The 12,844-nt window shown below is 43.3% G+C and overlaps 1 protein-coding gene across 6 annotated transcripts in view; it reads left to right on the top strand.

The window, feature by feature from the left end:
* Positions 1-12,844, top strand: part of STON2 (stonin 2) — a 154,823-nt gene that overhangs the window by 89,842 nt on the left and 52,137 nt on the right. For 4 of the 6 annotated variants that reach the window (XM_021099580.1, XM_021099579.1, XM_021099582.1 and 1 more), the window contains one exon: positions 4,394-4,564. The exons of the other annotated variants lie outside the window; for them this stretch is intronic. In XM_021099580.1, the coding sequence (XP_020955239.1) occupies positions 4,394-4,564 (171 nt within the window). The remainder of the gene's footprint in view (positions 1-4,393; positions 4,565-12,844) is intronic. 6 annotated transcript variants of the gene reach the window in all.

The following is a 12,844-nucleotide window of genomic DNA, read 5'->3' as shown; positions in this document are numbered from 1 at the left end:
TTTTTTTTTTTTTTTTTTTTTTTATGCCCTTAGAGTTAAATGCATAGCATCCAATCAACTGCAACCACATTAAGAGAAGGCGGTCTCTCTTCCTTCTTTCAGCTGGCCCCTCTGTGACTTACCTCATCTTCAAGGCTTTCCCTGTTGGGGAAGCAGGCCACGGGACGAAAAGAGGGGAATTGGCAGGAGGATCAGTAAAAGCTGGGTACCTCAAATGAAGCTAAGGCCCTGAGTGATGTTCCAAACTGTAGAGACGCTTCTGCAACTATGTGGGGGGAACAAACCCAGTGGGTGGACTGATGTTGAAGGCCTGTGATTTTCCAGGAAAATATTTGAGAGAGTAAGAAGATTTTGATTCCCATTATCCCTAGACAGTTTTTCGAAGAAATGAGTCCGTTAAATCATTTCTCAAATGACCTTTTAAAGTCTAAGGAGTCTGGGAAAGCTATTTCTAATTAAATATTTGATGCCCGTGCTAGCTTTCGAACTAATATTTTTCAATTTGTGATGTAGCAGGTTCTGGGTGAGACCCTTATGCAATCATATGAAGTTCAAATGTATGTATGTTCAAAAATTGTTTCATGACTGAGACAGTGTAACAAGATATGTGCCCAGAAGAGACCTACACATTTTCTGGGTGTTATTTCATTGATCAGTGAAAAAAGTAAGATTATAGGGGCTGATTTCTCAAAATCTCTCAGTCATGAACATCATTCTCTTTTAAATAAGATTTGTTGTATCTTTATTTTTACAAGGTCTTATTTCAACAGGAATCTATAGGAAGATAGGAAGCCAAGGTTAGGTTTTGAAACAAAATCCCCAATTGCAACATTATTCTGAAGGGAAAACGGGACCTGCTTTCTAGTGCCCCTATGAGAAATGCTTGTGTCAAAGACTGACAGACGTCATGTTTACTGTGTTGATGGAACTTCAAGCAGTTATTTTGTACTTGTCTGCCGGGTGCTCAGTCTCAGATGGCTCTCTCAATATGGAAATGGGATTAATAAGAATAGCATGGGCTTCATAAGAGTAAGCCTTCATCAAATTGATCAGTACAAAGCGTTAAAAAAAAAGTGTGGTGGCTGAGATGTCATTATCATCATTGTTACCGATCTTCACAACAACTGGTGGTGCATTAAGTCCTAGGAAGCCTCCATCCTGTACACAAGTGTAGAGGTTAGACAGAGCTGGGAAGGGAAGCTAGGTGTTCTGACATTGATTCACAAAGCATACTGTGACCCACATAGGGGACCCTTTAGTAAAGCAGTAATCCCATATTATAGACCCACCTTTTACTTTTTTTGGACTCTAACTTGGCCTTAGCAATTCTACATGCTGATACGGAAAATCCCAAGTACATTATTAAGTTTTAAGAAAGTGCCAGTTAACACATCATGGTTATAGTTTAATCGTGGTTGTGTTATTTTTAAAAGGTTTCTACATATGCCTTACACACATAAACATTTCTGAAGCAGATACCTAAGAAATTTCTAAGAGTGGTTACCTCTGGGGAATGGGATTGGGTGTTGGAATAGATAGATTTTTACTCTTTATTTTATATCCTTATATACTGTTTGAAAATTCTTGTCCTGAAATCTTATAAGTTTAAAAAAATTGTAAAACAACAACAACAAAAAAGGAAGGCGTGTTCATCCATTCAGGCTGCTATAACAAAATACCACAGGCAGGATGACTTGTACACAAGAGAAATTGATTTCTCATAGTTCTGGAGGCTGGAAGTCTGGGGAGATCAGGTAAGGAAGGGTTTTCTTTTGAGTCACAGACTTCTTGTTGTATCCTCACCTGGTGGAAGGGCTCCTTTGTTTTGGGCTTTTTTTTTTTTTTTTTTTTTTTGCTTTTTTTGCTTTTTAGGGACGTGCCTGCAGCATATGGAGATTCCCAGGCTTGGGGTCGAATTGGAGCTACAGTTGCCAGCCTATATACCACAGCTACAGGAACTTGGGATCCAAGCCACAGCTGCAACCTACACCACAGCTCATGGCAATGCTGCTTCCTTAACCCACTGAGTGAGGCCAGGGATCGAACCCACAACCTCATGGTTCCTAGTCGGCTTCCTTTCCACTGCACCACAACGGGAACTCCGGAAGGGCTCCTCTGTAAGAACACTAATCCCATCCAGGAGGGCTGTACCCATACAACCTAATCACCCCCAAGGCTTTACCTCCTAATACCATCACATTGGGCATTGGATTCCAGCCTGTGAATTTGGGGAGGACATAAACATTCAGGCCATAGCAGAAGGGAGAAAAGGACAACAGTAACCCATCTCTGTAAGTGTTTCCCAAACCCAGAAGATCTTCTCCCAAGTAGAAATTCTTTGGGAAGGGAAACATGACACTAAGTCCTGAGCTTGGAGATACACAATATATAAGCATATTAAAGGTTATGAGGAGCTATAGTAAAGAAACTTGTACAACACTTTTTTTTTTTTTTTTACTTTTATTATATCTATTAATGTCCTGCAGAATTACATTTCATGACACATCAATTTTGGAAATGGTATAAAAATTTAAGAAGAGGTAACTTAGGTTTTGGTCAATTGTAAATGGAAGAAAGTTCTTTCTTCAGGAATGGTGGGAGAGGTGCCTGGTAGGTGGTAAGGTGCAACAGTGTGAGGTCTTAGATCCAAGCAAACCTGGGTCCAGATTCTGGGTTTTCCATTCACGAGCTGCCTGAGTTCTAGTTAGGTTACCTAATTTCTGTGACTCAGTGTGCTGACTGGGAAAGAAGAAGGGTGATATACCTCTTTTCTGAGGATGTTTTCAAGAATAAATGAGATTGGAGTTCCTATTGTGGCTCAGGAGGTTAAAAACCCAACACAGTGTCCATGAGCATGCAGGCTTGATCCCTGGCCTCACTCAGGTTAAGAATCCGGCGTTGCTATGAGCTGCAGGGTAGGTCACAGATGTGGCTCAACTGTGGCTGAGACCAGCAGCTGCGGCTTAATTTTTTTTTTTTTTTTTAATCTTTTTGCCTTTTCTAGGGCTTCTCCCATGGCACATGGAGATTCCCAGGCTAGGGGTCGAATTGGAGCTGTAGCCACTGGCCTATGCCAGGGTCACAGCAACACAGGATCCAAGCCACATCTGTGACCTACACCACACACAGGTCGAGGCAATTAGGCCACTGTGCAAGGCCAGGGATCGAACCCACAACCTCATGGTTCCTAGTCAGATTTGTTAATCACTGCGCCAGGACGGGAACTCCCAGCTGTGGCTTAAATTTGATCCTTGGCCTGGGAACTTCCATATGCTTCAGGTGCAGCCCTAAAATGACAAAGAACAAAAAAAAAACAAAACCCCCACAAACCCATGCCACAGCAGTGACAACGCTGAATCCTTATCTCACTGAGCCACCAGGGATCTCCAATAGGTGTTAGTTGTCCTCACTCTTCTCCATCTCTGTCTCCTACTATAATACTGATGTGCCTTTATTCATGAACACGACATTGAACAAAACAAATTACTGAAGGATCCTTCCATTTATGTAAGACTTTATTGCAGAATTTATCAAAGGACACACTATCAGGTAACAAATTTTTGCATTTTCTATGTGAATCCATTTCTAAAATCTTGATTTTCATTTTTTTTTTTTTTTTTTTAAGGCTGCACCCGTGGCATATGGTGGTTCCCAGGCTAGGGGTCGAGTCTGAGCTATAGCCCCTGGCCTACACCACAGCCACAGCAATGCAGGATCCGAGCCGCGTCTGCAACCTACACCACAGTTCACGGCAATGCTGGATCCTTAACCCAGTAAGCAAGGCCAGGGATTGAACTCTCAACCTCATGGTTCCTAGTCGATTCATTTCCACTGCGCCACGACAGGAACTCCACAATCTTCTTTTTTTTTTTTTTTTCCATCTTGATTTTTTCCGGATACCTATGTCAAGAATGTGCCTCTTGTACAGGACAAGGAATCTTGTTTCTCTGAAACTTAGAGCCTAAAAGATAGAGAAATTTATTCTCTAAATCACATCTGGGTTCGTTTGCTCTGGGCCATTTCAGGCCCCGGTACCAAGGTTGCCCCTTACTCTCATTTTCTGTGCCAGTATTAGTGCTCAAACACAGTGGAAACAAATTTCAGGGTTAAATGTAAAAGTATGTGCACTAAGCATTGCCTTTTCAAAGTAACCTTTGCACTGAGCTCTTGGAATCTAATTTCCAAGTGTTATTTGCCTCCCCAAAGTACCCAGGCTTGTATAGATTGAGTTTAAAGTTCAGGAAGTATTAACAAAAGGAATCAGAAGCAAGATCTCTGAAGAATCTCCCTGTCTGTGCCTGGCCTCTCCCTCCTCCTGGGTGTGCCCGCCCTGCCTGGGAAGGCCTGTGAGTAACCTGCACATTTTTTTTTCATCTTGGCCCTTCCCACCCAGACGAGAGGACGAAGTGGCAGACAGGCAGGCAGACGGCGGTGAGTCCTGTTCAAGCATGCACGGAGCATACCTCTACCTGCACCCACGGCCTGGACCCCTCGCCACCCTCAGCCCACCCCAGGAGAAACCAGAGCCCCAGCAAGGGTCTGGAGGGGGCCTCTGCCCCCAGTGGTAAGAGCTGCCAGCCGCGGGACCCTTCATTTTCTTTGCTTTGGTGTTAGCTTTTCCATTGTGTTTAGGTGGGAGAGTTTCTGATAGAAATTTGAAGTTATTTTGCTTGGTTGATTGGCCAGTTCTCAGCGGTCCCAAGACAAAGACGTGCCTTTTCCCAGCAGGGTTTATTAGAATTTGTAATCTGATAGCCTGCCCTTGAGCAAAATTTAACATTCTAATTACCTCTGGTTAGGATAGTTTACCTTTTGGCCCCATAGGAAAAAAACAAATAGGTTTTGGAGAAGGAAGAGTGCTAAGTATTGTGGGCATTTTAATACATAGGCACATCTGACTAATTGAAAAGTGGCTTAACTGCTACCATAGCTTTAAAATAGGCCAAGATGACATTGTGTCTCAAAACAAAACTAGCAAACCAGAAAACTCTAAAAGATTTCAGTGTTGCATGAAAGAGGCCGGTAGAAGGGTTTGTGTCAAAGAGTTAAAGGATAAGTTGGTCTCATTAAATATATATGAACATAGAAGTACTGAATTAAATCCATGGTGCTCTGGGAAGAAAGAAGTCAGATGCTCAATGTGGGATTCATGTGGTATTTAAGGGAGAAAACTAAGACCTTTGTATGGTGTGGGGAGAATTCTTTGAGGGGAGAGTCGGAAGGCAAATGGAGGAGGCTGGGAAGCAGGTTTTGTGCATGGAGCTGGTGCCAAGGACTTCTCCCTCGATTGCCGTGGGTGAGAGAAGTAATTCAGAGTAATCAAGCGCTGCATTGTTAACAGGCTTCTGAGTTGCAAATATTTATTCTAAACACAAGCCGTTGATTGCACTGGCATGGGAGGGAAGAAAACTGCTGCCTCTGGGTCCTGGCCTCGAGCAAACTTTACTACCTAAGGAGATTTCGAGAAAAATGTTTCAGGCAAGACAGCATTTGTGTGTATCACGTGAATTTAGTAGCACACTAGTAGAGTAAATTTGAGACAGCCCTATTCTTTTAACAGCCATGAGGAATTACATTGTGATTACATTAGAGTGAGAAGATGATGAGCTCAGGGATTTTGTAGGAGAAAGAATGACATGGGAAACTGCAATAGAAATTGCCCAAACTGGCCACTTACAAGACACACGTGACAGTTTGGCTGGTGCCCAAGTGTCTGCAAAGGCAGCCTCACTTCTTTCTCGGCATCACTGTATAGGCAGCTGGAGGGGTCTCTACAAGGATGAACCTGTACTTCACATGTCTAGATTGTTAGAGCAGCAGTAAGTAGCCCTGAGAAGGACTGTACCAAGAAGGCTATGAAGTCACTGCGTGTGTGTCTCTCTGTGTGTGTTAAAGTGGGAAGGGGCTCCGGCCGGGTGAACATCCCCTTCTTGGATGGCATGCCCCTCTTCTAAGTTTCAGGAAAAGTACAGGATGGCTTTTGCTGAATAGGAATCAGTAATTCTTCATCATTGTCATTATTAGTGTTCCTATGGTGATAATGCCGGTAGTTTGCTTTCTTACAGCTCTGGATTCCCCTTGGCTAATTAATTAATCAAAAGCATAGATTGACTGCGGCCCAATCAGCCAGCCAGCTCATTAGACGATCCAAGAATACCACTTATTTTGTTGTCAAGTGAGCAGGAGATGGGGGTGGGAACCATTATGATGACTTTACCTAGAGATTTGAAGTTTAAATTTGTGATTAAAAGACAAACAGTGCCACTGCAGGCCACCCATGGAGTTAATAGCCCTGATAGCCATTCTGGCTCCCTTAGGCACCTGCGCGTCTGATGCTGAGCATTAGAGAATGAAAACATCACCATTCTTACTAAACCTCCTCTCCTGGATCCAGCGCTTTAGAATACAGTTTTGAAGAGTGTGGGCAATGTTTTCTCCTGTAGAGGGTCTGTTCTACTACTTTTCAGAACTTACTAGAATTTCTTCATAAAATAAAATTGAGTGCAATGAGTCATCTTTATGTTGAATTTATCATTTCTTTTGATGTCACTGTGTTTTTCATCCACTCCTGTTCCTTAGCCCTGGAAGTTATGGAAACTGGCTGTATTAAATGGGAAACAAACCGTGTACTCGAGACAGCCTTGCATTTGAGCAGCACCTGCTTTCTCTTGCGTGCTCTCCAAAGAAACTTCAGACACTACCCAGCCCTGGCATCTTGTCTACCATCCTTCGCTTTCTGGGTTTTGCAGTTCTTTTCTCTACCACTTCTTGCTGTCCCAGCCCTCACAAGTAGATGCTTAGAGAATTTGAGTGGAGCTAACCAGAAGGTCACGGTGATTTTTCTAAAATACAGAAAGCGGCACCTTAGTTGTAAGGATGCTAATAACTGCTGCTGCCTCACAGCCAGGCTACATATGTCTTAGGGCTGGGGTCAGGGAAAATGTGGTGGATTCTACCACTGTAGTTTTGTGCATTTCTGTAATGGTCACAGTTAGGGCAAGGGGAGTGGAATGAAGAGGGCTGAGCCAGCAGCTGGTGGCTAAAATATAATTAGCCTTAGTCTGTAATCATCAGTGAGTTCCAGTTTCCTGCTCTGCAAGGCTCTCTGCTGCTCTTGTGTGTTCTCTTTTCTGTGATATTTCTTCTGTGTTGCTGTTCCTCATGGTAATGCGGTGGGATCCTTTGGAGGATGTAGCCCTGGTGACCGTTCAAGCACATTTCATTTGCGGGCATATCCTAAGCCAGGAAAAGACATCACAGAGAAACTTGGCCTGAACAAATCCTCATAAGGATGGCATGTCATCCACATCATCGTTAAAAACCTCAGAGGATATAATAATTGGGCTGAGAGTAAATAGATTTTGCTTTAGTTTCAGACCAAGATCTTGAGGATTAAGGTGTGTGTGTGTGTGTGTGTGTGTGTGTGTGTGTGTGTGTGTGTGCACGTGCGTGCATGCAGGCAAGAGTAGAAATGAGGAATATCAGGTGAAACTTCAACCTGAGGATTTTATAATTTTGTGAGATGAGTGCGAAATCTTTAGCCCACACTTAGAAATCACATTTGGCTGGAGCCGCGATATTTTTCTCCCATTCAGTTATGTAATAAATTGATAGCAGAAATGGCCCCAATTATTTCCCTCTTTGAATCTAGTCCCTTGTGGTAGGATTTTGAAGCTTCTCTTATCAAGAAGTGGCGTCTGTTTCCCTCGCCCTTGAATCTGTGCTTGGCCTCATAACTTCCTTTGGCCGATAGAATGGGCAGAAGTAAAGGTGTGCTCGTGCACTTGTCCTAAGAGGCCTCTCACGCTTCTGCTTGCTCCTTGGAATCCAGCCCAGTCAACATAAGGATACTCCTGGACTCACTTGCTGTGGTCCAGAGACCCTTGTCACCCCAGCGATAGTGATCTTGTATCAGACATAAGAGCAATCCTAGACCAGCCAGCTGACCTCAGACACGAGTGGGTCCAGACTGATCCAGATCCAGACTCATGAGCAGTAAATTAGTGCTTATTGTTTTAAGTTACTGAGTGCTGGAATGGTTTATTATGCTAACATAAATAATGGATACATGTGGCTATCTGGAAATAGTCCTTCTATTTCCACCTTGTTCACTTTTGGGCCTGTTAATGTCATCTCAAATGCTTAGTGCAGCTCAACACAGGAGATTTAATCATTGGAAGGAACGGTTCTATTAGGTGGGGAAGAGGGGTCCCAATTCTTATGATTATAAGCATCACTTTGAGACCTTTGAGATACCTGGGCTACTGCTGGATTATTCAACTAAATATCTGTAGTTAGACACTAGGACTCTGGGAATTCCTGTTGTGGCACAGCAGAAACAAATCTGACTAGGAACCATGAGGTTGTGGGTTTGATCCCTGGCCTCACTCAGTGGGTTGAGGATCCGGGGTTGCCGTGAGCTGTGGTGTAGGTCACAGATATGGCTTGGATCCTGTGTGACTGTGGCATAGGCTGGCAGCCGTAGCTCCGATTAGACCCCTAGCCTGGGAACCTCCATGTGCTGCGGGTGCGGCCCGAAAGAAAGAAAGAAAGAAAGAAAAGAAAAAGAAAGAAAGAAAGAAACTGGAAATCTGTAATTTAGAAAGCTCTGGTGACTGGCGAAGATTGAAAACCAAAAATCTAATAGTGTTGTCAATCCCTTTCATTACTGAAAGACGTTATAATGCTAGTTCACCTATACTTAGGCCAAGAATACTCAGGTGGTTCAGAGTTCACTACTCACTGCCAGATGCATAAGTAAACTTTATAATCACCTTTGAGCAAAAGTACATTGATCTTAGACGGGGAAAAAATTCGCAGGTACTAACTGATGATGGCTGGAATTGTGTGTTATCATTGCATCCCCTGGAATTTAGAACATGGTATGGACTCAGTGAAAAATTTTGGGCCTTGGGGATGTAATAGGACCCTGCTTTGAGGACCTTGTGGTCTAATGGGGAGGGTATCAGAGATCCATTACTTATTATGTATTAAGAAAGCAAAGCAAACAATGTTTTTTAAACTCACAAACTACAGATTAATTTTCACTATGGTGGATGTATCTGTTCTTTGTTGATACACTAATGTTGCTTTAGAAGCAACCACAAAAACCTCAGTGGTGTATGACAGTATGCTTTTATTAACCCCCATGACTGTAGGTTGGGGTGGGGAGAATCAGCTGATTTGGGCTGGGCTCGCCTGGGGGTGGCTTTACTCCACCTGTCCCACCCCCCGAACCCCCCCAGAGCTGGCTTAGGCATGTTCTTCCTATGGTGATGGAAGAGATACAAGAGCACAAGCCACAGTGAGCAAACTCGTTCAACTTTTCAGTCTTCTGGTTGTGTCATTAAACTGTTAACATTCTGTTGGCCAAAAAAATCATGTGGCCAAGTTCATTGTCAAAGGGCAGGAAAATATATGTTTGCAGGGAGGAACTGCAAAGTCCTATGGCAAAGGGCATGGATACTGAGAGGGGTGAAGAATTAGGCTATTAAATAGAAACTTCCATACTGGAGGAGGGGCATGTGAGGGGGCGTTGTACTTTTTCCTACTTAGAAAAGCTGGTGAAGTCATAGCTGGATCCTAGAATAACCAAGAGGCAGAAAGTCTCCATCTTCTGGAACTAGCTGGTTCCTTGTAATGTGGAAGTGAGCGCTGGACTCTATTATTTTGATCTAGCCTGTGGTATTATAAAGGGAAAAGGATTCCTGCAATTACTTTAAACTTGATAGTATAGAGATGGCGCTAGAGTTCTGACAAAATGCTTCTATTTCCATTCTTGCTCTATCCGCCAAAATGTTAAGGGTAGGGGTCCCTGGGCTTGGTTGTGAATTTCCAGGATGGGCATTCTTTGGGCAGAGTCTTTACCTTCCCTCCTCTCTTCTTTTTTCTTTCCTTCCTTCCCTCCCTCCCTCCCTTTCTCTTTCTCCCTCCCTCCCCTTCCCTTCTCTCTTCTTCCTTCCTTCCCTTCCTTCTTCCTTCCTTCCTTCCTTCCTTCCTTCCGCTATACCTGTGGCATATGGAATTTCCTGGGCCAGGGGTCAAATCAGAGCTACAGCTGCAGGCCTAGGCCACAGCTAGGGCAACACCGAACCTGAGCCACATCTTTGACCTACACCTCAGCTTGTGCAATGCCAGATCCTTAACCCACTGAGTAAGGACAGGGACTGAACCCCATCCTCACAGAGACAACGTCAGGTTCTTAACCTGCTGAGCCACAAGTGGAACTCCTGGAGTCATTACTTTAGATCACACCACATCCCTTTGCTGTCATCACTTTTTTCTCAGGCAAAAGAAACACATTTCCATGCAGTCTAAACACTTGGGTCCTTTTCCTTTTTGACTGAAATGAAAATGCACAGTGTAAAAATTTTGAGGATTTCTTCCCCGCCCCCCAACCCCCGGCCATGCTCACGGCATGTGGAAGTTCCCAGGCCAGGAATGGAGCCTGCACCATGGCAACAACCGTAGCCACCCACAGTGACAACACTGGATCCCCAACCTGATGTGCTACAAGACAACTCCTCGAGTTAGGTTTTATTTGGGGGCCCTACTGAGGACTATAGCCTGGGAGACTGCCTCTCAGTTCTGAGGAACTTCTCTGAAGAGGTAAGGGAGGAGACAGGATATATATGAATTTTTTGGCTGGAAAAAAACTTGTAGTCGAATAGTAAAAGATTACTGCTACTCACAACGAACAGATATCTTAGGTTAATGACTTTAGTGCTTTTTTATTTATGTGAAGATGCAAGAATCTGGGGGCATTGACATTTTTCCTTAAATATGCATCTTAACTATTTCCAGGCTGGTATATCCAAAGCACAGAATGCTTGCTATTTTTCTCCATGCTGAATTCCCCTCAGGGTGCACTGTCAGTTGATGACTACAGTGGCCAATGACTTGCTCCTCGTAGAACTGGAATGGCGGGCAACATTCTTTTCTTTACATCCCAAACCCTACCCCAGCACTGCATGGCTAAAAGAGATTTGGGTAAATAATCCCTCCAGGATGACCCCACGTTCCCAGATGTGTTTTGTGAAAGGCTGTGCCTCTGGGTAAGACAGGAAGCCAGTGTTGTAAAAGACGATTGGCAGAAACCTCTTTTACAGCATTAGCAAGAATAATGATGGAGTACTTTATTTCAGGCATTGCTGTTGATCGTTCTGTCCTTTGTATCAAATTTACCTCTGAGAAACTGAGGTATAAAGGTTTATGTAACTTCCTTGAGACCACATCTAAGCCAACTGAGATTAGTAACCTGTCTTCTTGGTTTTTCAGCTTTTGCTTGGCAATCTGATCGATGCCACCTTGTTTCCCAAAATGCATGAGGATATCGTTACCTACTGTGTTTATCCTCCTAAGAAACCCTGCCGTCCTAGTATTTATGAGCCATGGGAAACAAGGAAGTCTAGCAGGAAGGTATTTAATAACATGAGATTTCCACACCACAATGTTAGGGAAAGTAGGCTGGATTATAAGTCATTTGTATTTCCTTAGGTTTCTTCATTATTCTCTTGACCACAGAAATGAATTGGGATGAGGACTGTTTAGAAATCCTCCCAGGGTCCTTAGGACTGCTTCTTTTGTGTACTTTCTGAGTCTTCACCTGCTCCTTCTGTTCCCTGGTGACTGTTCAGCAGTTATTTGCAATGGTTCTCCGACAAACAACGCTATTTCTATTTTATGCAGAAAACTGATTTGATTAAACAGCTCAATTAAACTATGCTTTGTAGGAGGCATGATGTGATTGGAGTATGCATTTCTAGTGGTATTTTTGTCAAATTAACACATGCAAGCAGTCAAATAGTCACAATGGTCCTGAATACATAGGGTCTGCTGCAACTAATGTACAGGTTGGTTATCCTGGATAGGCTGTCTCCATTCTGGTGACAGCTTTGTTGAAAACCTCACGTGTCTTCCAGGTAATACTGACACTGTGTAGTATATTTTTATTTAAGCAGTGATTTAATATCCTATCCTTTTTCATGCTTAATATCAAGGGCCATGTCTGCATCATGTGCTGCTGAAAACCTAGGAATGAGCATAACAGGATCTAAACAAATAGCTATTGTGTGAATGAATGAGTGAATGAATGTTAAGATTGTAATTTTCAGCTGCTTAGGAAAACTTAGGATTCTTTCCAGATGTTTCTGCTCCTAAAAAGGGACAGTGAAGGGTTAATAGTGTCTTTGGAAGCTGGTGGGATTTGGATAGAGATCTCTGCAAAGCTGCCAGAATCACATTCTTTCTGCTACTATAGCAACAGGTTGAGAATTCTGAGGGCATTGTCGCCTGCCTACGTTGGAGATGCTTATGTGCAGGCGACTTCATTGTCTGGGGGACAACTGTTTTTTTCTGGGGTGTTTCAATGAAGCAGCTTCTTTGCAGAGACAAAGGGGCCAACACAAAGCAGGGGCTAAGAATCATGGAAAGGCAGAGAGAGATCTTGTTTTGATTGGAGGGACATTTCTAATCTTTTGTCCCCTAAAGAGGTATAAGGGGGGCAATGAATTGAGGTTGAATCCGTGGTCAGTAGAATCTTTTTCTCCCTTCTTAATGAGACCTCTCTACTGAAGGATGGCCCCACGCTGTAACATCTGGGAAACTTTCCCTTACTGTCATTGCTTAGGAACAGAATGATAGTTAATCTTTCTGATAATTGCTCACGCTCATCCCTAAGTTTGGAGATGCCAGAATGGACCAGGCTGAGGGTTTTTCCCTCTGCATTTACTAGCCCTTCTAATCAGCTCTGTACCTGCATTGTTCACTGAGAGGAAAGAGAAGTGGAGTGTTAGTTGTTATTTGGTGTCATGATGTCACCGAGAGGAAAGAAAATAGGGAAGCT

The sequence above is a fragment of the Sus scrofa genome, chromosome 7 (genome assembly GCF_000003025.6).
Source record: "Sus scrofa isolate TJ Tabasco breed Duroc chromosome 7, Sscrofa11.1, whole genome shotgun sequence".
NCBI lineage: Eukaryota > Metazoa > Chordata > Mammalia > Artiodactyla > Suidae > Sus > Sus scrofa.
This window is presented reverse-complemented; position numbering and strand designations above follow the sequence as displayed.